Genomic DNA, 25,229 nt, shown 5'->3' with positions numbered 1-25,229 from the left:
GTCTTCCAAATCACGGTAGAACTTGGTCTAGCTCCAAGAGATATGCATTTGCCACCATCCACAACGGCTTCATCCGCGGGACTAAGATCCTTGAACAATGGTGTCTTGTGATCCCGCCCGAATACCTTCTTGAATGCTTGGGCCTCCTTCGGTGTGAACCCCTCCTCATCAACTTCTTCATCAGGACCATCGTCATCCGAGTCCGATGCATATGCACAGGAAAATGGGATGGATTGGTCCATTGTCTCTTCCACATGATATTGGTCGAGATCACCCACATTGTTGTCATGGAGATCAACTTCGTTGTCATCCTCCTCATACTCATCATTCTCCTCTTCAAAACCTTCATTTTGGTTGTTTGGAGTCGGGCTCAGTGTTGGCCAATCTTGTTGCGTGAAATGAGGTTCACTCATTTGATCTTGGTTCATGGGTGGTGGAGTGCTAGCAACCAACGGGGAGGGGTTCCGGTTCAAGTCCAAATTCAAAGTAGACTCAACCTTCTTGGAGGCAAGTAACTCAAGAGCCTTGTCTAGAGATTCGGTAACCGTCTCCTTGTATGCAACCCAACGTTGCTCGGAGTTCACACGCATTGTCTTCCAATGGATGTGCATTCCAAAAGCAACATTATGCCTTCCCACGAACTCAACAACATCACTTGGGTCCATCCAATTCAAATCCTTCCTCACTTGGTCCAAGAGCTCCGCATAGCTTGGACTACTCTCAAACACCATGTCAAGCTCATCCAGGTCCGGCTCAACATTGCCTTTCAAAAAGGCCTCTTTATCCACATGATGAACATAAACACATGTTCTCCCCATCCCTACAATAATAAAAAACACACATATATCAAGTAAGTACTTAACAAAAAATATTTGCACAAAATACATATGCCATAACATATATATGAATTAATAACCCTAACCCCCACTTAACAATAACCACAACCCTAACCATAGCATAACCCTAACACCAACATCAAACACACATAACTCTAACCCTAGCATACTATGAAAGCCTAACCAACCCAAATTAGCAAAGAAACATAACATGATTCAATACAAATTTGCAAATCCAAGCCAAAACTAGGGTTTCCCCAAAGTAGCAATATTTGAGCAAATGTGACAATTCCTATGGATGAAAACGAGGGGATCGAAGGAGATTACCTTAAGGGAGGGGTTGGCTTCGAAATCCACGGTCAAATACTTCGGATTTGCAAGATTTGAGAAGGATTTGAGAGGGGGAGAGGGGAAGAGAGGAGGGGCGCAAGGCTAAGGGTTTGTGTGGGGTGGGGTGTGTGGGGTGGGGGTGGGATGGGAAAGAGGGTGGGGCCAGCCTAAGTGGAACACAGACTGTGCAGCGCCCAAAAGCTAGGCGCTGCATATTATAAATGTGACGCCTAAGTCTGAGGCGCTGCAGTGCTGTCTGTGGGGCCGCAACTGGACCAGGGCTGCCACGAGGTGCGACGCCCAAGAGAGAGGCGCTGCATAGTAGTGTGTGGCGCCCAGCTGTCGGGCGCCACACAAAAGGGTCAGCAGAGTGAAATTTTTTCGGAACGAGGTCAGTTTGTGATTTGATTTGGACCTCGGATCAAATATGTGATTTTCCACTGAAACCGGAAAGAAGTACTCCTCGGATCCAAATTAGTATACTACTTGTCCTCCTCGGAGTAGTTGCGTGGATTGATTTGGATAGGTGGGAGTAGATTTCCCATACATTAAAATAACCCGTGAAATAGCCGCGAAATAGTCCGTGGAAAAAAAGGTAATCCGCTCTCCTCCACGGTGGAAATTCATCGTCGTCTCAAACCGTCCCGTCCCGTCTTTTCCTCCTGCTCTTACTTTCCCCAGCCCTCCCTCCCTGACATACCATTACCGACCCGACCCACCGCCGCGTGCCCTAGGGCTGCCGCCTCCACTCCCCACCCCCAAGCGCATCGCCGCCGCCGCCGCCGCCGCCATCGCCGTTCCTCACCGCTGTCTCTCCCGGCCGCGATTTCCGGGCATCTGATCTTGCGGTATGAGCTTCTGTTCATCCAGTGATGATTAGCTGAACCTCCGTCCCCTCCTTTTCTTTTGAGATCAAGTGATTTCGTTGCGGCGAAGTGATTTGTGGAACCCAATGACCCCAATTCGATGAGGTCATTTCATTCTGGCAATTTGATTAGTTGATTTTGCGGCATGAGCTTCTTTCCATCCAGTGGTTAGCTGACACACACACACACACACACACACTCCTCTTTTTGGCGATGAAGCGGTTTATCGAACCACGATGACGCTCACAATTTCTCACTTTCTAGATCCGCGTTTGCTAGAGCGAACAGCATTTCTTAACTTTGGCTCAGCCACGCTCCACCATTTATTTCATTTTATTATTAATATTGTGTTGGATGATTGTAACGAAAACTCTGCTTTTGTGCCATAATCCATAAAGCTCGGCTTTTTATCCTAAAAAAAAGGTGATTCTCTTTCTTTATGTGTTATTTCCACTCCAGGCTGGAAATATGAAGCGAGCAGGTGTTCACACGAGAAGCCAGACCAAAAAACAAAAAATTTGGACAGGTTGGCGAGGTGAGCCACTGGTTGTCTGGTTTCAGTCTCGCTGCTTTTCCCTTCTTCTGCAACTTACGATCAGAATTATGTTGTATGATATGAATATGATGATGCTTCCCTAACTAGGAAATTCGCATCCCGACAATCCTTTTGAAGAGGAATTTGGCAGTTTAAGTAATTCTGGTCAAGGTGTCTGGACGAAACTCAGTAAAGAAGTCACCTCAAATTTAGCGGGCACTGTTGTATCGCTTGCTTCATTTGCTGATGGTGATTATAAACACTAGCTTTGCAAAATTTTATCTATGTCTATTTGTTAGTACTTCATGATTGAGAATTTGGAAATGCCATCTTGTGCAGAAAACACCGTGTTTTTTGCATGCACCGGCATAGTTATCGCAAACAAGCCAACTGTGCCAACCATTACAAGCTTTCTGACTTCATTAAGTTTGGTTAGATCTATTGATGATGATACCAAGATCCTTCATGATATGACGGTTGGTACTGCCAACTTTTTTTTGTACACTATTGCTTGGTTATTTAATATCATGTTAATCATTCTGCTAACCAGGCTATATACTTGTTGCCTTGCCTTATTGATGCAGATTGAAGTGCGCCTTCCGGATAACACACTTGAACTGGGATGGTTGGAATTCTACGATTTGACATACAATGTCGCGGTTATCACTATCGCTCGCTACCATTCTCTAAAAGTAACATGTCTAGATCATCAGCGGCAATTTGAGTCTCACAGTAAAGTAGTTGCCGTAGGGCGTTGCTTCAACTCAGGAAAATTAATGGCCACAGCTGGGAAGTTGACTGAAAATCCAAAAGGAACTTACCGGGAGGAGCTTGCCATCTCCACATGTAAAATTACTATGGTGCGGTGTTAATTTCTCACTTTCTATACATAGTGAAAATAAATAAATAACTGTGTCATGATATGCATTGGACTTTTTTTGGGTGGGGGGGAGGGGCAAAATACTCCTTTTTTCAATTATACAAACTTTGTTGAGCATCTCTACGTCTTTGTGCTTGGCTCACTGTCACTTTATTCTTTTCCTAGACTGGAGTTGGAGGGCCCCTTGTTGATTTTAATGGGGATTTCATCGGGATGAACTTTTATGCTGAGAAAGAGACTCCATTCCTACCAAGGTTTAAAATTCTTGAACTCCTGTCGCAGTTCAGGAAAACAATTCAGTGGTGGTATGTCCTCCATACTCACTCTGATTGCTTTTCTACACTTGTCCTCCATACTCTCTTATTAGTTTTTGTGCACATGGGCCACACATGCTTAGGAAAATAAATAATGGTGGAAAGCTTAATCAAGAGTGACATTATAAAAATCTCTCGTGTTGTTAACAATACATTAGTGGCTTCTTATGACATCATACTGCTGCTAACAACATGCATTATATAAATCTCTCGTGTTGTTGGAAAATTTGTTGACAAAACATTGTGTTAACAATTCATGCATTCTAAAAGAATGCGCAGGCATTTTACATAGAATATGAAATCACATTGTTTAAGTTACTGCATACGTTGTACAAGGCTAAGAAGAGTTAAAGGATGATCACAGCTTGGTATGTAGTCAGGAGTCTAACATGCTCAATTACTGTAATACCGAGCGAATGAGAACTATTTAGCAGAGAAATTAGTGCCATGCACTTAACACATGGCCTGATTTGCAAATAAACTTGACTGAGTACATTCTATTCTGGATAACGGCGAACAACTAGTCTAACTGAAACATTGCCTGGATGACCACAGGCCATCTGTTCCGCTTCTTGCAAGTTTATTATTCAACCTGGAATTTCCAGGAAGCTGACCACACATCAGTAGACATACAAAATGAATAAACTAAGTACATAAGAATAATTCCGCTCATCAATAGCCGAGGTTTGGTGGTACTACCAATCACACTGAATGTCAAACAGTTTCTGAAATGCGTTGTTTTGATGTTTTTGTAATTCTTGCATCTGGTAGGTGATCTGCATTTGACAACATCTCCCTTGATAACAAATTAGTTGTTTGTGACAGTCCATACTACAATTGTCATGATGTCTCGCAGTTGCCCTGTACTCAATTGGGACTCTGGTGTCCATGTTTAAGCTATTAATACTTGTTTAAATGATAAGGTAGTGACGGTTCCCTGGTAGGTTTGGTATAATATTATCTCCATTTTATTGTTTTTTGTTGTCGCTCACCACAACATGCATGGGAAAAGTTTTCCACTATATTAGGCTACTCATATTTAATAAATATTTTTGTCTATACAAAATCAAACGCAATAAATATTTAGGTTTTAGGATTTCCCCATTGTTTTGTTTAGCGCAATCTGACCCCAGTCAACAATTTTCCTGATTTGTCCCTTATAAACATTGAAATTTGTATTGTTGTTTGGTATCCATGCATAGATATCATCCATGTTTTATTTTTTGTGGATTTCTCTATTATTCCGATGAGTTTATTGCATTCTGCTGCAGGGCTACAAATAAGGAAGGACCTGGTAGTAAAATTGAAAGATTTCCCAGACCTTATAAGCCTGATTCAGAAGGTGAGAAAAACACCTTAAGATTGCTAAATTGTGCGCAATCATCACATCACCAGGCAATTCCTCGCCAGAGTCACCACCAATGTTAATTTTCAACAATCATTTGTAGAATCTGGGTACATACTTAGTTTTATGGTTGCACCTATTATCATGCTAATAACATACAGCATATGATATGCTAATTAATTAGTTCATTCTAAGTACTCCAGTGTAGTATATGAATATTAGAATATACTCCTTTCCTTCATACTGCTTTTCAGTGTTCTAAATTCTGCTTATTTCCCTTCTTCAACCTTCTCCATTGTAGACAGCTCAAGGAAGGGAGAGAAATTTAAGGATAAGAAACCTTCCATATGTACTCTCTGTGATCCAGAATGTCAACCAGGTTGGGTCACTTCTAATGTTATAATAATTATTGATCATTGTTCACAGTCATTAATTGTTTCACCCCTGTGGCACCAGGACTCATGGATAGATTATTATTAGAGCGGAAATCTTTATGGTCTGGGCGGCCAAGTTATCCTTATTTTGGTGAGTCATTGCTTGCAGTTTTCCTGACCATCATTATACATGGGGTCATCAATCACTTAACTATGTTGCAAAATTCAGGTGTTGCTACAAAAAAAGAGCTGAGGTCCAATGGTTATCCCCTCCCAGTTTGGGAGAATGGTGAGTTCATTCATGTCCTTTTGATATTTACTCTTTTCTGTTGGAACATTTGTCATCTGACTGGTCTATCCAGCTCCCCTCCACTACTGAATCTTTATTGGTTTTGCCAGTGGGCATGCGTTTGCTTAACAATTTTGAAGAGAAATTTAGTGAAGATATCTGGGGTAAACTCGAAAGAAACGTTGCTTCAAATATGTCTCAAAGTGTTGTCGCATTGGCTTCATTCAGTGGTAATTATATTCATTATAAGCTCGTTTACTTTCAATATTCTTTTTCCATTTTCTTCACTAAATTATCAGAATCATTACTCTTGTAGGAAAAACAAGGTGTTTTGCTTGCACAGGCATATTCATAGACTGCAATGGGTCCACTACAAGAGTTCTGACCTCGGCAAGTTTGGTTAGAACTTCTGACAATGAAAACAAGGTTGCTGATAACCTTAAGGTTGTTACTCTGCTAATAATTGTTTAATTGCCCCTTCTACTTATTCATGATATCACTGGTTTAGTCTTACCATATCATTAATTGCAGATTGTAGTGTGCCTTCCAGACAATCGTCATACCAGAGGGACATTGCAACATTACAGTCTACATTATAACATTGCCGTAGTCCACATCAAGAATTTCTGCTGTACTCAGACAACACAAATCGATAACCAGATGCTAATTAAACCTCAGAAGGAGGTAGTAGCTATAGGGCGCGTCTACCAATCAGGCAATTTAATGGCCACAAGTGGGATCGTGATTGACAAACCAAGTAAGCTTGGTTGCAAAGAGCTTAAGATTTCCACCTGTAAAATCACCAAGTTACGCTGTGTCTTTTCGTGTGGTGGAAATAAATAGTTGCATCAGAATGAGTAATTAAATCCATCACCACATCTGTATAGCTTACAAATACTGTCTTTTCCTATTCGTTACTTTTGTGTGTGCTAGGCTGGGATTGGAGGGCCTCTTATTGATTTTGATGGAAATTTTATTGGCATGAACTTCTATGGCTTGGAAGAGGCTCCATACATACCAGTGAATATAATTATAAAAGTCTTGAAGAATTTTGATGCACAAGGGTATGCTTTCTATCTTTATGTAATTTTTTGTACAGTATGCAGGTGTCTTGCGTGTGCATAATATTCAATCTTGAGGAAGTTTAGTAGCCTCAAAAGGACATTTGTTACCATTTTGATCTTCTTATACTGAGCACATTAATTAGAAGCTTGAATAGAACTGCTGTGCATATGATAAATAGCATACGACACTGGTACAATAAAGACCATCCTGTGGTTGTGGCCGACAGTTGAGCATGTCTGGTTGTGCGTACATTTGTGATTATGGAAGTATCGTATCGTATGTCTCATAGCATCACTCTAACCTGGAATTATAATGGTAAATATGGGTTGGTTTTGGTTGTTAGTTTCAGGTTAGTTTTAATTTGGAACTCATGCTAGTTCTTAAATCCCAACTTGCTTTTGCGGTTGAACCATTCCGCCTATTATTGTTCAGATATATGAAGTGGTGAACTGATGTTGTGTGGTTTTGATCTTGTCCTCACACACGTGTGTTTCTTCTTGTATGTAAAACTATTTTCGGCCTGTTTGTAGGACTCTTGCTAGAGACGATGATGATAGCCCAAACAGGTATTGTTTATTTACTACACATTCAATAACACTGCTATATATATTATAGCTTATTTATGTTTTACTCTGGACAGATGGCCCGTGCCCAAGCCATTTTGGTGCTATCCGGAGTGGCACGAGCTTGAGGAAGGAATAGATGTGGAAGAAGAACTTAAATATCTGCGGCAGCGGCAACAATTCTAACCTGATGAAGTGTATCTCGATGCATGTGCGCCTATCTTTGTCCTCAAGCTGCTGATCCAGTTGAAGCACAAGCTGATCCTGTCTAGCAAGTATGAAGCGTTTGTAACTTAACTAATCTGAAGCCTGAAATACTAGCTTACGAACGTACGCCTCTTGATGTGATGGACCTGTACTAAGGCTGAACTGGAGCCGTTAAGAGATGGTTTGCGGGAGACCGTCGTATTTTTTGCTACTACTAAGTTTGCTTGCAGTTGTGGTTGTGATTTTAAGGTACAGTGGTCAGCAGTTGTCTTAAGAAACATTGGTGCAACTCTTGTTCATTTGGTTGGGTGCTTTGTCAGCTGCATGATGGCCGTCTGTCTACCTTGCTCGTGTTGAGAACACGCGCAAGGTCCAACCTACTCTATTTGCTTGCTGCTTTTATATGTGTGACCGCTGTGTTTCTTATCACATGAATGGAACCAGAAATATTTTACTTTTGGAATTTTCGTTACGGATCCGGTGATCAACGCCTCAACTTGTTTCAACTTCCACTCGATAACATTTTTGAGTATCGTCCATTTCAGCAATAAAAGTATTTGAACCGCGCTCATGGATTTTCAGCACTTGTTCGTACAAACTATTTAACTTTGGGGGAATACAGAATACTGCAAGCCTGAAAATTTTCTTCCACCTTTCTAACTTCACGCAACACCCAGTCGATTAGCGTGGGCTCTGTTTCTCTGCGCGAGGTTTGATGCCACTTGGAGAAGCTCTTTAATGCCAGTATGCTCTGTTATTTGCTGTTAGCATATTTTTGGAATTTTAACTCGGTTTTCATATTTGAAAACTACTATTGTGATATCGTTTTCGTTTTCAATGAGAATGCCCTGAAGATAGCTCTGTATTCAGGGTGGATAACATGTTTTGAGTAACATCCATTTTGGCAACAAAATCATCTGAACCGCAACTCAAAGAATTCTCGGCACTTCTTCAGCATCTATGAAAATGATATTACATGTGACAGAACTATGCATTCGGTCACACCAGCTCACAGCCAAACCACTGGTTGCCCAAGTCAGCTCAACATGCCTAGCTAAATTATATGATGGACATATGAGCAGTGTTACATGTGTGTCTCATGTCTCAAGTCTATTTTCAGTCTTTTTCTTTCTTTATTAAGACAATAAAACCTAAGCATCACCAGCACAATCTTACACTGGGGTATGTAGAATGGAAAGCCTATAGCTAACCAGGTATGTAGAATGACAGAGAATTCAGACATCCACATAAGTGGGAAAGGAAACAACAACAGAAGTATAAATTAACCAGGAGAGGGAGAAACTGGATCACAGCTCAACTTGACTGGATAATCTCACTTCACAATCAACCAAGTAACAAAATGTGACGCTGTTATATCAGATTGGATCACAAATGCCCTGCTACTACAAAGATTGGACCACAGCAGCACACATAGTTACATAGTGAAGGAGCTTGTAGCGAAACAACACCAACCAAATGCTACATACAATGTTTAAACGGGTAGACTACTAGAAACAGTCAAGGAGAAGCTAAAGCTACACAAGAAACCAACAACAATGCTCTGGCTGCCTTCCTTCATGTTCACACAACGGCCCTGCAAGATGATGATTATGCATCGCAATGTCAAAATAAGGCAATCGTCAGAGATTATGCATGCTGGAATGAGAGTGGTATGCCTACCATCAAGTCATACGATTCTCAGGGTGAAGGAGAAGGCTCCATATCCTCAGGTGGAGCAAATTTTTGTTCACCAAGAAGTCTAATACGTTCTAAGACATCTGACATAGGCTAAACAAAACATAAACAAAAAAGAATAAGCATTGCAAACATCATAAGATTACATTATATTGATACCAGAAAACACATTACCATGTTATCCCCTCCACAAAATTTTGGAAGGGTAGCAGTTATATACCCAACATCCAAGGCCTTAGTTACACCAATATCCTTATAAGATATACCAACAAGTTGCCTTTGCTGATTGAAAACAGGTGATCCACTTCGAGAAAAAATGGAAGGTGTACAATCATGTCCCAATTTTTGATCTTGTTTCTCTACATGACTGTTTACAGACATATTAGAATAGAAACAAAAACAAAACATTGACAATTCAATTACATTGTGCAAAAAACTTACGTCACACGGCCGTCAGTTAGATCATTTTGTAATCGCCCTGATACATCATCGACCTGATATCCATACATCTTAAGTTTTTGGTTCCTCGTAGTTTGAATACCAAAGTGGACAGCATCTACAGTTCCAGCAGGAACACGACAGTAGAAACCAGCCAAAAAGCCATGTCTTTCCATGCCGAGGTGTTCAAGGTCTACCCTCATATCATTGGGAAAAACAATTTCATATCTGTACTTGTGTGCCTCATTGGGGAAAAGTAACCCCTTGTATGCTATTATGTGGCAAAACCCTCCACCAGAGACCGTGACTATGCCCGAAATAACAGCAATTGGATTATTTGGATTTTTACCTTCCCTTTCATACATAAGAATCGGTATCACGGACCTATGAAACTGCCTATGATGGTCACCATTTAGTCCATTCAGCGCAATAGCATCCTATTACATAAAAAGGGTTGCTAGACATTAGCTTTCACGGTAAGAGAATTGACAGAAACCAAAACATACAAAGAAAAATGAGAGAGAAAATGACAATATATTCACCTCAGCCATGGTAACCACTTTTTAGTTTATATTCTGCAGTGCCTCACACGAATCTGTACATTAACAAAAAAAGAAAAGAAGACAGGCATATGAGATTTAATTCATCAAGAGCCCCAGCCATAAAACCAGTTATCAGTTTTGCTGTCTACCCATGGAATTTTGAATTTTTTTCAGAAACAACTTAATTCTATTCATAAGGGTTATATATTTCGACTTGAACTACAGAATCTGGTAACACTACAAGATTAGCAACCCCCAGGCTACGGATGCAGCACACTTCGCTATGCGTAGTTTTCTACAAAACTTTGTAAAGATTTAATCCCCCCCCCCCTCCCCAATCAGCATGAAAACATGGCAAACATCGTGATATACAAAGTATAAGAAGATTTAGAAAAAGCAAAATCAGGTGAAAGCAAGATGCCAGTAGGGACGGCAAACAAATAGGACAGCTACATCGAGGCAAGAAATCAATGCAAGCAGGCACGACTAAAAGCCCAGTCGACTTAGCAACACTTTGACAAAATACTAGAGGACTCGAGTCTGAAACTGCTTACAATTGGTTCAGGTCGACGGATCTAGAGCGTATGAGGCACTCGGAGGTCGCCGCAGAAGGCTGGATATGCCGCTGCGGCAGAGGCGGAGGCGGCGCGGTTGGGAGCAAGGGGTGAGGGGGAGGCGGAGGAGGGCTAGGGCTAGCGAAATTTTACGGCGGTCAAGAAGGATAGGATTTTTTTTTGGACGCGTCTAGTGGGCGGCCGGCCGCCCTGGGATCGCTAGCCAGCGGCCACCCGAAAAAGGAAACCACCTGGTCCCCCCTCGAGCGAAAGAGGAAACAGTCCCCCGCTCGCCCACGTGGTCCACCTGGTCCCCGCCCGTCGGAGCGAAAAAGGCAACTGCCCCGCCCGCCAGCTGGCCGCGGGATCACGTGCACCCTCCTCGCCAAACCATGCCCCACGGGATCATGTGCACCCTCCTCGCCAAACTGCGCCCTGGCTATCTTCTTCTTCCTCACGAAAGAAGGAGGATCTGCCCAGGTTGCAGAATCCACGCCATCGCTCGCCCCCATGCCTCAGCCCCACCGACGCTGCCTTCTTCTTCTTCTTCTGCACGCCAGAAACAGATCCAAACGCAATCGCCCCCAGCCCTTCTTCCTCCTCCTACATAGCCGCCATGGGAGCCCCAAAGTAGAAGGAGCTGCTTCAAGATCTAAAGGGCAGGGTGGTCAGAGCCATACCAGGCAGTAAGATCGAGCAGGTAAGCCCCCTCTCCACTTCACTTCCCCCTTCTTCATGGATCCATGGAGAATCTGCTTTAAAAAAGAGGTGAATCTGGCACATCACACCAGATGTTAAACATGCTGGATGTGTTAAACATGCCAAAAACTACCACCTGGATGTGTTAAAACAAGCCAACTAAAAACGAGTTCTCTGGCCAATTAAAACATGATTAAAGCCAACTTCTAGTTATTGTTTGCAAAATGAACAAAAATTTGACTGCCCAATGCTTTGTTGAACATGTGCAACGAAAAATTCATAAATGTGCAACTGAAAATGCATCCCAGCCAACTGAACATGTATCCTGGCCAACTAAACATGTATCCTGCCAACTAAACATATATTTGGCAATACATGTTTCTGAGTGAACACTTTGGAAAAAATGTAGTATATGTGGAAATAAAAAACATGTTTTCTGGCCAACTAAACATGCACGTTGGCCAAAAACTGATGACCAACTAAGACATATATTCTAGGCAACTAAGACATCTATTCTAGCCAACTGAATGCATTAACTGTCCAACTGAACCTGCATGTTGGCCACAAACTGAAAAAAATGCAACCTGGCCAGCTGAGACATCTATTCTAGCCAACTAAAAGCATTGAATGTCCAACTGAATATGTATGCTGGCCAAGTGGAAATCCTGGAAATTGAGACATCTATTCTAGAGAAAACCAGAAATCTATAGTGCAACAGGAAAAACATAGGAACTTTTGTCCATGGCTAATGAAGCCACAAACCATATTAACATATTCACACACGTAATCTTGTCCCACGCATATATTCTGGTCCCACACCTATTGCAAACCATATTAATATCTTCAAATATACCAGATCTAGAACCATATTAACTATAATCTGTCCTCCAATTCTTCTTTCTTCTTTCACCTGGATTTTCCTTCCCAAATGTAGCATCCAATTATGTGCAGAAAAATCTGAAAAGAGCTCCTTGCGAAACGGAAACCTACAGATCATTGCAACAAAACAAAAAAGGGAAAAGGTAAGAAAAACTCTGTAGCAAAAAGAAGTCATGCTCTTGCTAGTTATTTACTGCAAACTGTGCAACTAACATAACAACTCTGTGCAAACAAAAAAATTCATAACTGTTATAATAAAAGATTATGCTATGGTCATGTTGCTTTTAGGTTGTTTGAAACACAGTTTTTCTGTGGTTACCAACTGATGACATCAATTTCTTCTTTTTTTATATGTGCAGGGAGTGTGTGGCAGCATCCAAAAACAAAGGGAAAAAATGCTTGATCTCAATGAGTTGCCTCCAGATCTCAATGAGCTTCCTCATGATATGGATCAGCAGCAACCCAGCATACAACAAGGAAACTGGACAGAAAATGGTCGATCTGTTTACTACACGCAAGCAAGTCGTGATGGTAACCCTACGAGCCATGACAATGTGGCAGGCCAGTCATCAGCCCCTGGTGCCCCTGTAGTGGTGTCTTTGCAGTCAGAGAGCCATACTCTTGATGACACAGGAACCGAGGCAAATGTTCCTGGTCCAACCAGGACTGAGCTAGGAGCTCGGGCTGTTGACGGAGCTGTGCAAGTAGAAGAAGGAGAGGATGAGGCTGGTTCTCAACCTATGGAACCCTATGTTGGCATGAGGTTTGACAGCCTTCAAATTGCTAAGGATCACTACAACAGTTACGCACTACGGATGGGTTTCTCTATCAAGATGAACACCTCTAGACGGACACACCGCACCAATGAATTGATAAAACAACAGTTTTGCTGCAACAAGTTCAAGAAGCCCAAAGCTGATGATGGAGGAGCTGAGGCTCCTCCTTACCTGGACCCTATTCCAGATCCAACATCTGTTAACAGTGATGAGGAGATGGAAGAAGAACCTCCAATATTTGCTGAAGAGGAGGCTGGTACTAGTAAGAAGAAGAAGAAGAAGCGCAAACGCGAGACAATAAAGCAGACTGAATGCAAGGCGAAAATGTTGGTGAAGCTGATAGATGGGCGATGGGAGGTGACGCACTTTGTTCGTGACCACAATCATCCGCTCGTGAACAAACCTTCATTGTCCAAATACTTGAGATCCCACCAAGGCATCTGACCTGATGAAAAGGAGTTTCTGCGCATCTTGTATAACTGCAACTTGACTACAGGTGTGGTGTTTTTCTATATCCCTTGAAGAATTAAGTTTCCCTCTAGGCAGTCCAGTGTGCAACTGTTATGGTACTACTGTGCAACTGAAATGGCTTAACTATGCAACTGCTGTCCAACTTCCCATGCTTTTTATATTTCACTTTTGGTGCTTCTTGTGCAACTAGATTGTCTTTACTGTGCAAATACACAATGTCCTGTATGCAAAAACTGCATAGTGTTTTTAAAAAGGTGCAGCTAGGTGTCCATTTCCTGTGATTATCTTCTGTGCCAACATGTGTCCTATTACTGTGCAGCTGGATGTGCGCATTTGTGCAACTAAAAAAAGGATATACTGTTTGTTTTTGTATTATACAGGGCGAATGATGCATGTAATGGCAGAGTTCTATGGATCTGAGATGATGGTGCCGTTCGGACCAAAGGCAATAACAAATCTTTGTACAAGTTTCCGTAGAGATGACACAAAGGAGGGTGATCTGATTGAGACAATTGCGCACTTCAAGGATATACAAAAAACCGATCCAGACTTCTTCTATAAGGTGAAATATGATGAAGAGGACAGAGTTGTGAACATATTTTGGGTGGACGGCTTAGCTCGAAAAGCTTATGCGGAGGCGTACCACGATTGCATATCGTTTGACACCACCTACATGACCAACTTGTACAATATGCCATTCGCGCCCTTCATAGGAATAAACCGACATGGCTAATCTTTCATGCTGGGTTGCGCGTTTGTGAGGCAGGAGTTGGCATCGAGCTTTGATTGGGTCTTTGGAGCATTCCTAGAGGCTATGGATGGCAAACCTCCTGACAACTTCATCACCGATCAGGATGGTGCGATGAGGCAGTCAATACAGAGCATCTTTCCAACCACCGTGCACCGTTGTTGTCGATGGCACATCATGAAAAAGGCTCAGGAAAAGGTTGGTTGGTTGCTGTGCCGGAATCCAGGACTCTCTGATGATTTCAACAAGTGTGTAGACTTCAGCTTCACTATAGACGAGTTTGAGCAGAATTGGGCTGGGTTAATGATGAAGTATGAGGCTATGGCACACACGCACTTTGAGAAGTTGTACGAATACAGGTCAACTTGGGTGCCGTGCTACTTCAAACACAGGTTCTTTCCCTTCCTCCAGTCTACACAACGTAGTGAGGGGTTCAACGCCGTCCTCAAAAGATATGTGAACCCACACAACTCAATGCTGAACTTCGTCAAGCAATATGAAAAAATACAGAACCACATCCTTGCCAAGGAAGGCTGCAATGATTACAGGACACAACACCTTGAGATTGAGTTGTGGTCCAACTTCCCAATAGAGAAGCAAGCTTACAAAACCTATACTAGAGACCTTTACCGCAAGTTTAGAGAAGAGTTTGAGCTGATTGGACGTTATAATGCATTCCAAGTTGGTGCTGATGCGTTTGAGCTCAGACCGAACCAGGAATTTGTTGTGAAATATGGTTCTCGAAACTACTTGGTGCAGGCAAGGGTGGAGGAGGGTTCCTATTTGTGTGAGTGTTGTAAAATGGACAAGGACGGCATCCTCTGTTGCCACATCCTCAAGGTGTTCACCCATGTTGGCGTTGATGTCATACCGGAAAGGTACCTGCTAAGACGGTGGACACCTACTGCTGTACCTAGTGCGCCAGGGACTGGTTATGAGCAACCGGATGAAATGCCTCCTCAATCAAAGAAGCAGATAAGGGAGAGGAACATGATATACGATTTTCGGAAACTAGCAAAGTTTGCGAGTGGTTCTGATCCAGCACAAGCTATTGTATACAAGCATATGTGTGCAGCACGTACCGAGATCGGCCACCTGAACAAGTCCAAGAAAAAGAAAAAACCGACTGCTGCAACGGGGCCATCAGATGATGGCAACCCTCGAGGACCTCCTCCATCTCCAGGCAGCAATCAGGGGGCTCATCATCCAGGTAATTACCTGCCCCAACTCCTGATCTAACTAGGTGTGTAACTTCAGTTGCACACATCATTGTGCCCAGTTGCACACACCATGGTAGCCACTTGGACAAAACATACTGCCTAGTTGCGCACGCTGTGTTAGTTCAAGCATCAAGATAACACAGCTAACTTATTTTTCCAGTTATGCATATATGTGATGTCAACCCTCAAGGACCTCCTCCCCCTCCTGGCTGTACACGGCATCCTCCGCCACCTCCTCCCCCGCATGCTCCTCCCAATGGCCCTACAGGTAGCACTCAGGGGGCTCGTCGTCTAGGTAATTACCTGCCCCCAACTCCCCATCAAACTAGGTCTGTAACTCCAATTGCACACATCATGGTGCTCAGTTGCACCGAACAGGCTACCTAGTTGCGCATGCTGTGTTAGTTCGAGCATCAAAAAGATAAACACAACCGACTTGTTTGTCCTATTCTGCCTATAGGTGATGCCAACCCTCAAAGACCTCCTCCCCCGCCAGGCCCAACTAGCAGTGCCCTTTGTGCTACTCCGAATGGACCTACAGGCAGGACTCAGGGGGCTCATAACCCAGGTTAGTACCTTCACCGACTCCAAAACAAAAACTAGGGTGAGTGACTTTAATTGCACATATCATAGTGCCTAGTTGAACAAAAACATGCTGCCAGTTGCGTGCGCTGTGTTAGTTTGAGGATCAAGCTAAAAATCTAACTTGTTTTTCATGTTCTGCCCATAGGAGACTACAATCCAAGTACCATGACAGGCCGTGCTATTGCAGGTGTTTTTTTCAACTTAACTTGCACACAGCAACCAGTTAGTTGCACAAAATGTACTGTGTGGTTGCACAGAACATCAGTGCTGGTTGCACAATAACAAAAATACTAAACTTTTTATATGATTATTACACAGGTGATTGTGACGGTCCTACTGCCCCGTTGGAGGCTGCATCCCTTGCACAAGCTTCTGATGATTTTGTGCCCAGGGATCCTCCAAGGTCTACTACAAAGGGTAGGGCAAAGAGTCGACGGTACAAATCGGCGCTGGAGCTACACCCAAAGAAGAAAAATAAATGCAGCCAGTGCCAATCTACAGAGCACACTGCTGGTGTGTGTCCACAGAGGCTCCTGTGATTCTGTTTCCTCATTTGTAACTTTGGAACAAAAAAGGAAAATAATGATGTCTTTTTTAGCAATGTTGGGACCAAGTGGACACATTCAGCATCTATGATTCCTCTTTATCTAATTTATGCTGCTTGAATTAGTTCATGCACTGTGTAAAAAAAGTTGCTATTTGTGCCTTTGTTGGCAACTGGTTAAATATTTAGTTGTTGAACAATTGTATATCCAGTGCTCCTAATGTATCAACAAAAGTGATGATATTGAGTTGCAAACGCAATTACTAGCAGTGTGCAACTACAAAATCTACTTAATAAAATTGTACAAACCAGCAACTTCCTCCGTGGAGCAGAAAAAAAATAGTACTGACCTACTCCTTGTCGTATCTCAGCAACTTCCTCCATGGGGCGGTGTTGTGCACGCTGGTGACCCAATCATACGCCAGCTTCTTCCTGATGTTGAGTACTTCCTTGGGGTCGTAGTTGGGCAGTTGGCTACCATTCCACTCGGTGGCGTTAAGCAGTGCAAACAACCCACACTCATTACCGCAAAAAATGGGCAAAAAAATGTCACATAAAATTAAAACCAAATAATTGGGTCAACTACTTATGTCCTACTGTGCAACTGCTTGTGTTCTACTACAACTCATTATGTGCCACTGTGCAACTACTTATGCGCCACTCTGCAACTAGCTAGATAATCCATTAGAAACTCATAAAAATGATAAAACAGATTGAAGACTAGTACTGTGTCTAAAAAATACTAAAGATTGCACATGTAGAAAAATTTAAAAACTACAAAATGATTGTATTTGATTGAGAAGGAATGAAATGCTTATTGTCTTACTTGCCAAGCTGCTTTGGTACGTCAATGTCAATTATCTGGAAGTGCTCGAAGCTGAACTTTGGGTAATGCTTCCTCCATAGCTGGCGTACTGCCCCCGCAATGGTAGAGGCGTTGTTCATCAGCTCAATGTTGTCCAGCGTCCTGCTTGAATCAAGAACTTCGAAGCGTCCGTCCCTCAAGTTGACACTAAAGACCCAATAATGCCTCCCTCCGTCCTTATCGGTTACATCTGCGCACTCGAGCACTGGCAGCATGACCTGCAAGCGTGAACGATTTCAGACACAAATACAAGATGTAGCTAAGAAAAACAGTAAAAAGACTTGGTCAAGTTAAAAACGGGTTGCAGCAAGTATCTGCCAACTAACAGATGTGTCATGTGCAACTGGACATGCTGTGGGTGCCAACTAAAAAAAGATTGATGATGTGGACACAACACTCACCAAGTCTTTCTTGTCGAGACGGTTCTTGTAATCAAACTTCTTGTTCATCTCATTCACATTGTGGATCCCTTGCTGTAATTTTATCTGCAGAGATTATAAAACATGGCTGAAAACTCCTTAGTAGGTGAAAGGCCTCCCTCAAATGGTCAACGAAAAAGTTCTACAGAACAAAGATGAGGGTAAAAAGAAGGTTTTGGAAAAATTTACAGAAAACCTCAGTGGCATAACAACCTTCTTTGACCCTTCCGATAAGTTATCCATTATGTGTAAGATTCCAGTCTCAATAACAATTTTTGACAACCATTGAACCGGCTTCATCGAATCAACTAACTCCTCTAAAGAAATGTAGAAAGCACCATACCTGATTATCTCAGGGCTGATTTTTTTTGAAAGCAAATAAAAAGACAAGTTAGCTCGAAGGGTCACAGCAGCAAAAAAAATGTGCATGAAAATGAAAAAAGAACAGTGTGCAACTAAAAGCCCTGTTCTGTGCAACATACTATGCTTTCTGTGCAACTAAGTGGCTGGTACTATGCAACTAAAAAAGATATGTATGTAGGATGTGGGGAGTTAGTTTACCTGGTAGCTCCATCATCTACTCCTTTGTGATGCCTGACCCAATACAAGAGGGCAGCGTAAAGCTTGTTCACTACCTCATTGGTGCTGAAAGTCTTGTTCTTGTTGTAGTCGATGAATGGAGACCTTTGAGATGCTGCGGGCCTTCTTACCCTCCTCTGTCTTTGTGCAAGAGGTGGCCCCGAAGAACTGCTCGTGCCAAGTTCTGGTTCTGCGCATATCGGGGTGTGGCAATTCTTTGGTGAACCAACATCTAGTTCTTGAGCTATTGCCTTGCCAGCATCAGCAGCATCACATCCTTCATTCACAGCTGCTGGGTCTAACTCACACTCATCGATGCTGATCACACCGGCTTCCGTTGTTTCTGCTGCTGGAGTAGGTGCTGGAGCATCACCATCTATGCCGAGGTCAAAAGATGGTGCATCGCAGAACCTGTCACCATGATAAGAGTTTGATCTTCGTAAGGGTTCAAGGACCAGGGCATCTCCTTGCGGCACAAACACGGGTGCATCATTCAATGACTTGGTTCGCAATAGTGTTGTAGTTGGCGGCCTTGGAGGCTTGCACCTACTTATAATGTCGAACACCTCCTCTTGTGTTAATGGTTGCTGAAAGACAGCTCTTGGGGACGGCACTTTGATAGTTGGATGACCTCCTTTTGTGTTTGGCATTGAAGCATCTCTATCAGTAGGCACCTTGGGACTTGCAGTTGCAGTGGTGCCTTCCTGGCCAGCTGTGGTGGTTTTAACTGTGACCATGCTGCTAACTGACACATCAGTTGGCACACTGGTATCTGTAGTTGGCATCTTTCCAGTCTGAGTTGGCAGCAACCTGGCAGAACTTGGCACCCCTGCATCAATGGCCGCGGCTCGCAGCTCTCTCTCGTCTCTGAACCCCAAATCTTTTGTGGCCTGTTCCCCCTTTGCACCCCTGGCAAACTTGACAATCTTCTGCTTAGGTGGTTTTGGTGGGACTGTTGAAAGGGGAGTCTTCCCCTTGATCTGTTGAACTTCTCTGACATTGGTTGGCTCTCTGCTCACTACTATTGGCATATCAGTTTGAAGCACAGATTCCTTGACCATATTTACTTCAGCATCTGCACTCACCATCTTCTCCTTGGTTTGAGGCAACTGCAGATTCTTCTTAATTGAAACTGCTTTACGCTTCTGAACCACGTGAGGGTTTGCCGTGGATGCTGCCTTGCTCTTGCTGGAGCTTAGGTCTGGGAGCTGCTTTAAATATTCCTTGTATTTTTCCTTTGAATGAACCCAGTCAAGACCCTTTCCTGCTTCCTCCATGTCAATTTGATTCTTTTCAGCATCAGTTGATAAGAACAGGCTCTTGTCAATGGCAAAGTTGATCTTCTCACACATATCTTTGTCGCTGAAATCTGGCACGGGAAAGGTGGTTGGCAAAGCTGGCTTCAAGTTGCAGAGCTTGAACATATCAATGCTGCCCTGAGACTCTGCTTCATCATTTTTCTTTGACTTTGGAAAATCCTTGTCTTTCCAACAAGTCTTGTCAATCAACATCTGTAGTGTGCTCCTGCTACTCAATGAATTGCTGCTGCTCGCAGGGTTGGCATGAGTGCTAGTCCTCCTGGATGTGTTGCCACCTGTACCACCAGAACCAGGGGCGTTGTCATCATCATCGTCATCGCTGCTGTCGCTGCCTCCATTGGATCCCCCTTTATCATCACCATAATCATCCTCGTCTTCTTCATCCTCGTCTTCTTCCCTCTCACTGCCATCAGCTGTTGTGCCTTTGTCTTCTCCCCTCCCACTGCCATCAACTGCTGCCCCTTTGTCCCCGTCCCCCTCTCTGGCCTCACCTTCTTCTTCCTCCTCCTCTGCATCACTATCTTCTTCCTTGTCCTCCTCCTCTCCTTTGTCCTCTTCTTGTTTGTCCTCCTCCTCCTCCTCTTCCTCCTCATCCTCCTCCTCGTCTGCATCTTCTTCATCGTCATCCTCATCCTTGTCCTCCTCCTCTGATTCATCCGCATCTGTCTCCTCATCGTCGTCAGCATCTATCGCTGCTTCCATTTCCTCATCTTCTTCTGAATCATCCTCAACAAATTCTTCTTCTTCTTCTTGTATAGTTGACCGCCGTCTCTTTCTTTTTGGAGCACGGCGTGATGCCCCAGTTTGCATTGATGGCTGCTGTACATAAGGATCAATATCTGGTTCCTCGTCATCAATCTTGGCAACTTCTTCAATGAAGGTGCCAACCTGTTCAGTTACAGCCTTGCACAGCTCATTGACCACTTTCGCAAATTTTGCCTTTTTCTGCATCAACACAAAAAAGATTCAGTACTGATTCAGTTAGAAAAAATAATAAAAGTAAAAATGTCTGTAACTGACCATGATGTGATAAGCAAAAACGACTAATACACACTTTCTGTCCAACTAAAAACATGATTCTAGCCAACTACAAAATGCACTGTGGCACAAAGTAAAAACCATGAATTTCTGCCAAAAGTTGATGACAATGGTTGTAAATGAACACTTTGACTATCCAAAAGAACATGTGCAACTACAAAAGCTTATATGTGCAACTGAACATACATCACAGCCAACTAAATTCTGTATTTTCGCAACTACAAAAGTTATACATGTCCAACTGAACATACATCCCAGCCAATAGAAAAAATATTAGTAAGTGATACAAGTTTCTGTATGCAAAACACTAACCTGCGGATTGTATGTTATTGGTAACTTGGATGCCACAAATGCTTCAGCTTGCAAAATTCCACCAAACAGTGGTGTCTGCTCCGTGCCTCTATACTCCTCTTTAAGCTGATGTAAAAAAAAGTGAAACAGAAAATAACAAGGTTATCAAAATAGATTTGTGTGTTGAATGAAACCACACATTACAACCTGTGCAACTACAACAAGATACTGGAGTAGACAAATTCAACTATACATATATGCAACTGAACAAAGACACAAAAACTGTGCAACACACATGGCACCTAAAAAAAAGTTCCTACCAACTGATGCAACACATCTGTGCAACAAGATTAGTAAAACTGTGCAACTTAAAAAAGATGGTGTGCCAATTTAAAATGAACATGTGTGAAGATTGCCAAACTTAAAGCTATAATCTGTGCAACTACATGCATTGTTGTGCCAACTGATGACAGTTTTCTGTGCAATTTCCAAAAAAGAGTGACCAGACATCAAAAGAACATAGAAGGAAGACACTGTTGGAAAAAAACAAAAAATAACTCACTTGTAATTTGCCGAACACACCAGGAGAGATAGTATCCTTCTTGATCACCTTGGCAATTAGAGTACTATCCCATGCATTCGATCGTATCGCGCAGTTGCTTACTGGGATGTCATGTACGAGCGCATCAAGGTATAGTATCTGCACCAGACCCAAACAAAAGAAAAAGCCAAGTTCAGTTATTGTTATGAGAATTTCAGCAAACTATAACTGCACAAAAAGAACAGGAACAGATGGAAAAAAGTGGTCGTTTTCACTAACCATCAAGTGATACAAGCAGCAGCAAACAGTTTGCTTCTCCTGGTCCATGTTCCGGAAAGCTTCGTTAATGTGTTCTGCTACAAAGAGGCAGATGTTTGTATTCTTTAGCATTTGATGATCTAGCACAAGTCCATAACACTTTGGGCTGAGCTTCAAGGCCATGGTTGGTGCTAGAAAAGTGCTGAAGGCAACCGCAAGCCAGGCCATAAAGAATGTGTCATTCGTTCTTCCAGCCATATGCTCAATCATCTTGAGCCATGTAGTGATCTGGGGATGAGAATTTCCAATTATGTTGAAAGCCTGTCTGAATCTCCTAGTGGCATCCTTGTCAACTAAATATCTGACTTTTGGACCCTTGTTTGGGAGATCAAATGCCCTCTGAACACTGTCAGCATCGACACGGATCCTTCCCCTTCCTAGGAAAACCATTTCAGAGGTCTGTGGCTGGTAGGACTGCACCAGGAACTTAGTGAGGTCCACTGGAAGTGTGTCTGATAAGTTCAATAGCCCCCCGACCGACCTCGAAACTAGCTCTGATTTTTGTAGTGGGGTTAGAGAGGCGTTGAAATATGCAAAGCGCGCTGGTGATGCCCTTATCCTGCCTGCTTGTGATGGTCGCTCCACATCTTCCCCTGGAGGCACCTCAACTCCTTCACCGCTGCCCTGTTGATTAGAAAATGAAAGCATTACACAAACATTAAACACAAGAGAAAAACAAGAATGAAAAAAAACTAGCAATCATCATTTGAATCAGTATTAGAATGAGCTATATATTCATAAAATGGATCATGCCAACTAATATGATGTATTTGTGCAACTAATAAAGCTCATGAGGACAACTGCAAAGACTGCCAGTGTGCAACTGAATGTGCAACAATAAAACAGTAAATAAAAAAAGAACGAGACCTGGCAGCTACAAAAAGTTCTAGTTTATGTGCAACAATAAGAAATGATATTGCAACACAAGAAAAACAGTAACTAAAAAAAGGTTTGCAAAGAACTATTCAAATAGCTCATAAACACACACAAAAAACCCACATACCTCAGCATCTGCTGCGGAAGATGCGACAGCTTCTCCAGCAACTGCTGCCTGCACAAAAAAAATGACCACTGATGTCAACTATGAAAAGATGCCAACTAGTGAACTACAAGATGTCAACTAATGCCAACTAATGTCAACTGTATTTAAATCAAAATGACTAGAGATGTCAACTACAAAAGGTTGTTATTGACAGACTAAAAACAAAAATACTGTTCGGAACTGCTGCATAATTTCATCACTATCTAAAAAAAGCGAGAAAAACACTTATATTTGAGATTTTACTTACCCTAGAAGATGACTTAGCTCCCTTGCCAAGTGCTGCACGTCTAGTCCGCTTTACAACACGGAACTGATCAGCATCCTAAGAAAAAAAATAAAAAACATGAGCATGGGAAAAAATAAAAAAATGTTATATGACCCAAACAAAACCAAAAAAATGGACTTGTGTCATCAACATGCCACTTACCTCAACATCCTCTCCCTGCTCAACACTCTGTGCAGGTCGTGGCTGGCGATTAGCAGGACGCTTCGAGTTCCGGCGAAGAGGCTGACTTCCAGAACGCTGATTAAGCAACCAAAAGAAAACATGAAAAAAAGACATTAGCATACATGCATAAGTTCAAAAAAAACTCAAAAACAAAAGAAAAAAGTGAATAAAAATACATCTCCTTGATTGCCACCCGCATCTCCTCCTATTATAACCATTTTTGCCCTGCGGCAGGAAATACAAAAAAAAACATAGTTAGAAGATGTGGATAACCAACTACTACAATGATGCAGCCAACTGGGCAGTAAACCTTGTGCAAACTGGACATCAAATAAGCCAACTAACTTTTTTCTGCCTAATTATTACTTGCCAACTGTGACAAGTAATACCTAGACAGAAAAAAGTTAAGTAAAGGCAACAAGCTCAGTGAGATAACTTATTCTGAAAAAAGCGTCCCTAGTTGAACATGAAGAGAGACACATGAAAACAACCACATCCACAACAAAAGACTTGCACATTGAGAAAAATTAAAATGGAAAATTGGCAAGCATTGGTACTAATTTGCACAAATCAAGGGGTCCTAGTTGCACAAAGCAGGAGAATAACACATAAACCACCACAGCCACCACAATGTTGGTGGATTTGGTAGATTATATTGGAAAACTGGCAAGCATTGGTGCTAAAATTGTACAAACAAGAGTCCCTAGTTGCACACAGCAGAGGGGGAAACAACCAACTAGTAAAAGTGTATAACATATGCAACTAAGTAAAACCAACTAAGTAGAGCAACTGGCACAAGTGTATAACATATGAATAGCCAACTTAGTAAAAGTGATGCAGCCAACCGAGCAGGCAACTTGTGCAACTGAACACAATATAGACAACCACCTAGTACAAAAGCAGTGAGCCAACTGACCAAAACAACTGCTGCAACTGCAGAGCATATGGACAGCCAAGTACTATATGGACGCAGCCAACTGAGGAGAATTTTGTGCAACTAACCACTTAAATCTCTGAACACCAACTACGAAATCAGCCAATGCATTGCACACAACATTGCGCACATCTAATACAAACTTACAGAATAACTAAGAATCATGAACAGATCTCAAATCTCTGCAAAATTGAATGGAACATGAAGTAAACAGCCAAATCGCCCTAAAATCGTGCAAACGGGGACTACACGTTGACCCTGTCCAGCCACCCCCGTGCCGTGAACTACGCCTCCAACGATTCCCCCGCGAGGAGAACCACCCGCAAGCCGTCGCCAAACTGAGCACTCCGCCGCGACGCCCCGTTCGGTGGAGAGGATGGCGAGGAGGAAGACGAAGACGGAATGGGGAGAGAACTCGCTGTGGCAAGGGATTTCAGGCCACCTTGTAGATCCCGACCACCGTTGGGCGCGTGCTGCGAGATGGGAGAACGGAACTCAACGTGACCTCGCATTCCCCTCGCCCTAAAATCGCCCTAAAATCGCAGGAAATCGTAGATAAGCGGGGGTAGTTCGCGCCGTTCCCGAACCCTAGAGAGCATTCCCCTCGCATTTCGGCACCATCCGTGCTCTGCGAGATAGAGAAAGGGAGGAGAAGCATGTAGAAGTGGAGGGAGAGCATA

The 25,229-nt window shown here is 42.7% G+C and overlaps 2 protein-coding genes and 1 pseudogene across 4 annotated transcripts; 2 read left to right on the top strand and 1 right to left on the bottom strand.

The window, feature by feature from the left end:
- Nucleotides 1-1,797: 1,797 nt before the first annotated feature.
- On the top strand, nt 1,798-7,910 carry LOC123060114 (uncharacterized). 3 transcript variants are annotated; one of them, XR_006427788.1, is made up of 16 exons: nt 1,798-2,014; nt 2,492-2,567; nt 2,676-2,816; nt 2,907-3,043; nt 3,152-3,427; nt 3,613-3,752; nt 5,033-5,103; nt 5,408-5,485; nt 5,563-5,631; nt 5,710-5,769; nt 5,880-5,999; nt 6,086-6,213; nt 6,301-6,526; nt 6,703-6,833; nt 7,365-7,400; nt 7,475-7,910. XR_006427788.1 is itself a non-coding variant. In XM_044482681.1 (16 exons), the coding sequence occupies exons 2-16, from the start codon at nt 2,501-2,503 to the stop codon at nt 7,581-7,583; spliced, it is 1,839 nt and encodes a 612-aa protein (XP_044338616.1). In that variant the 5' UTR covers nt 1,799-2,014; nt 2,492-2,500; the 3' UTR covers nt 7,584-7,910. The 3 variants fall into 3 exon arrangements, 2 of the variants coding, with proteins under 2 accessions (XP_044338618.1, XP_044338616.1); XM_044482681.1 differs by having other exon boundaries at nt 1,799-2,014; nt 6,301-6,576; XM_044482683.1 differs by lacking the exon at nt 6,301-6,526.
- A 1,025-nt stretch (nt 7,911-8,935) lies between these two features.
- On the bottom strand, nt 8,936-11,092 carry LOC123057807 (uncharacterized). Its single transcript, XM_044480693.1, has 6 exons — nt 10,834-11,092; nt 10,280-10,332; nt 9,741-10,174; nt 9,474-9,666; nt 9,285-9,392; nt 8,936-9,198 (listed from the first exon to the last, which is right to left on the bottom strand). The coding sequence occupies exons 2-5, from the start codon at nt 10,286-10,288 to the stop codon at nt 9,303-9,305; spliced, it is 726 nt and encodes a 241-aa protein (XP_044336628.1). The 5' UTR covers nt 10,289-10,332; nt 10,834-11,092; the 3' UTR covers nt 8,936-9,198; nt 9,285-9,302.
- Nucleotides 11,093-12,273: 1,181 nt separating this feature from the next.
- Nucleotides 12,274-16,750, top strand: LOC123056725 (uncharacterized; annotated as a pseudogene).
- Nucleotides 16,751-25,229: the final 8,479 nt, after the last annotated feature.

Source organism: Triticum aestivum, chromosome 3A (genome assembly GCF_018294505.1).
Source record: "Triticum aestivum cultivar Chinese Spring chromosome 3A, IWGSC CS RefSeq v2.1, whole genome shotgun sequence".
Classification (NCBI taxonomy): Eukaryota; Viridiplantae; Streptophyta; class Magnoliopsida; order Poales; family Poaceae; genus Triticum; species Triticum aestivum.
Note: the sequence above shows the minus strand (reverse complement) of the source record. Positions and strands in the feature narration are given on the sequence as shown.

Bases quoted from the DNA above. Each gene is read 5' to 3' on its own strand.
- LOC123060114 (XM_044482681.1), top strand. From the start codon at position 2,501: ATGAAGCGAGCAGGTGTTCACACGAGAAGCCAGACCAAAAAACAAAAA. The intron at 2,817-2,906 runs GTGATTATAAAC...CATCTTGTGCAG, and splicing joins GCTTGCTTCATTTGCTGATG to AAAACACCGTGTTTTTTGCA. The intron at 5,104-5,407 runs GTGAGAAAAACA...TCTCCATTGTAG, and splicing joins TTATAAGCCTGATTCAGAAG to ACAGCTCAAGGAAGGGAGAG.
- LOC123057807 (XM_044480693.1), bottom strand. The intron at 9,667-9,740 runs GTAAGTTTTTTG...GTCTGTAAACAG, and splicing joins CTAACTGACGGCCGTGTGAC to TCATGTAGAGAAACAAGATC. The intron at 9,393-9,473 runs GTAATGTGTTTT...TGTTTTGTTTAG, and splicing joins TTTGTGGAGGGGATAACATG to CCTATGTCAGATGTCTTAGA.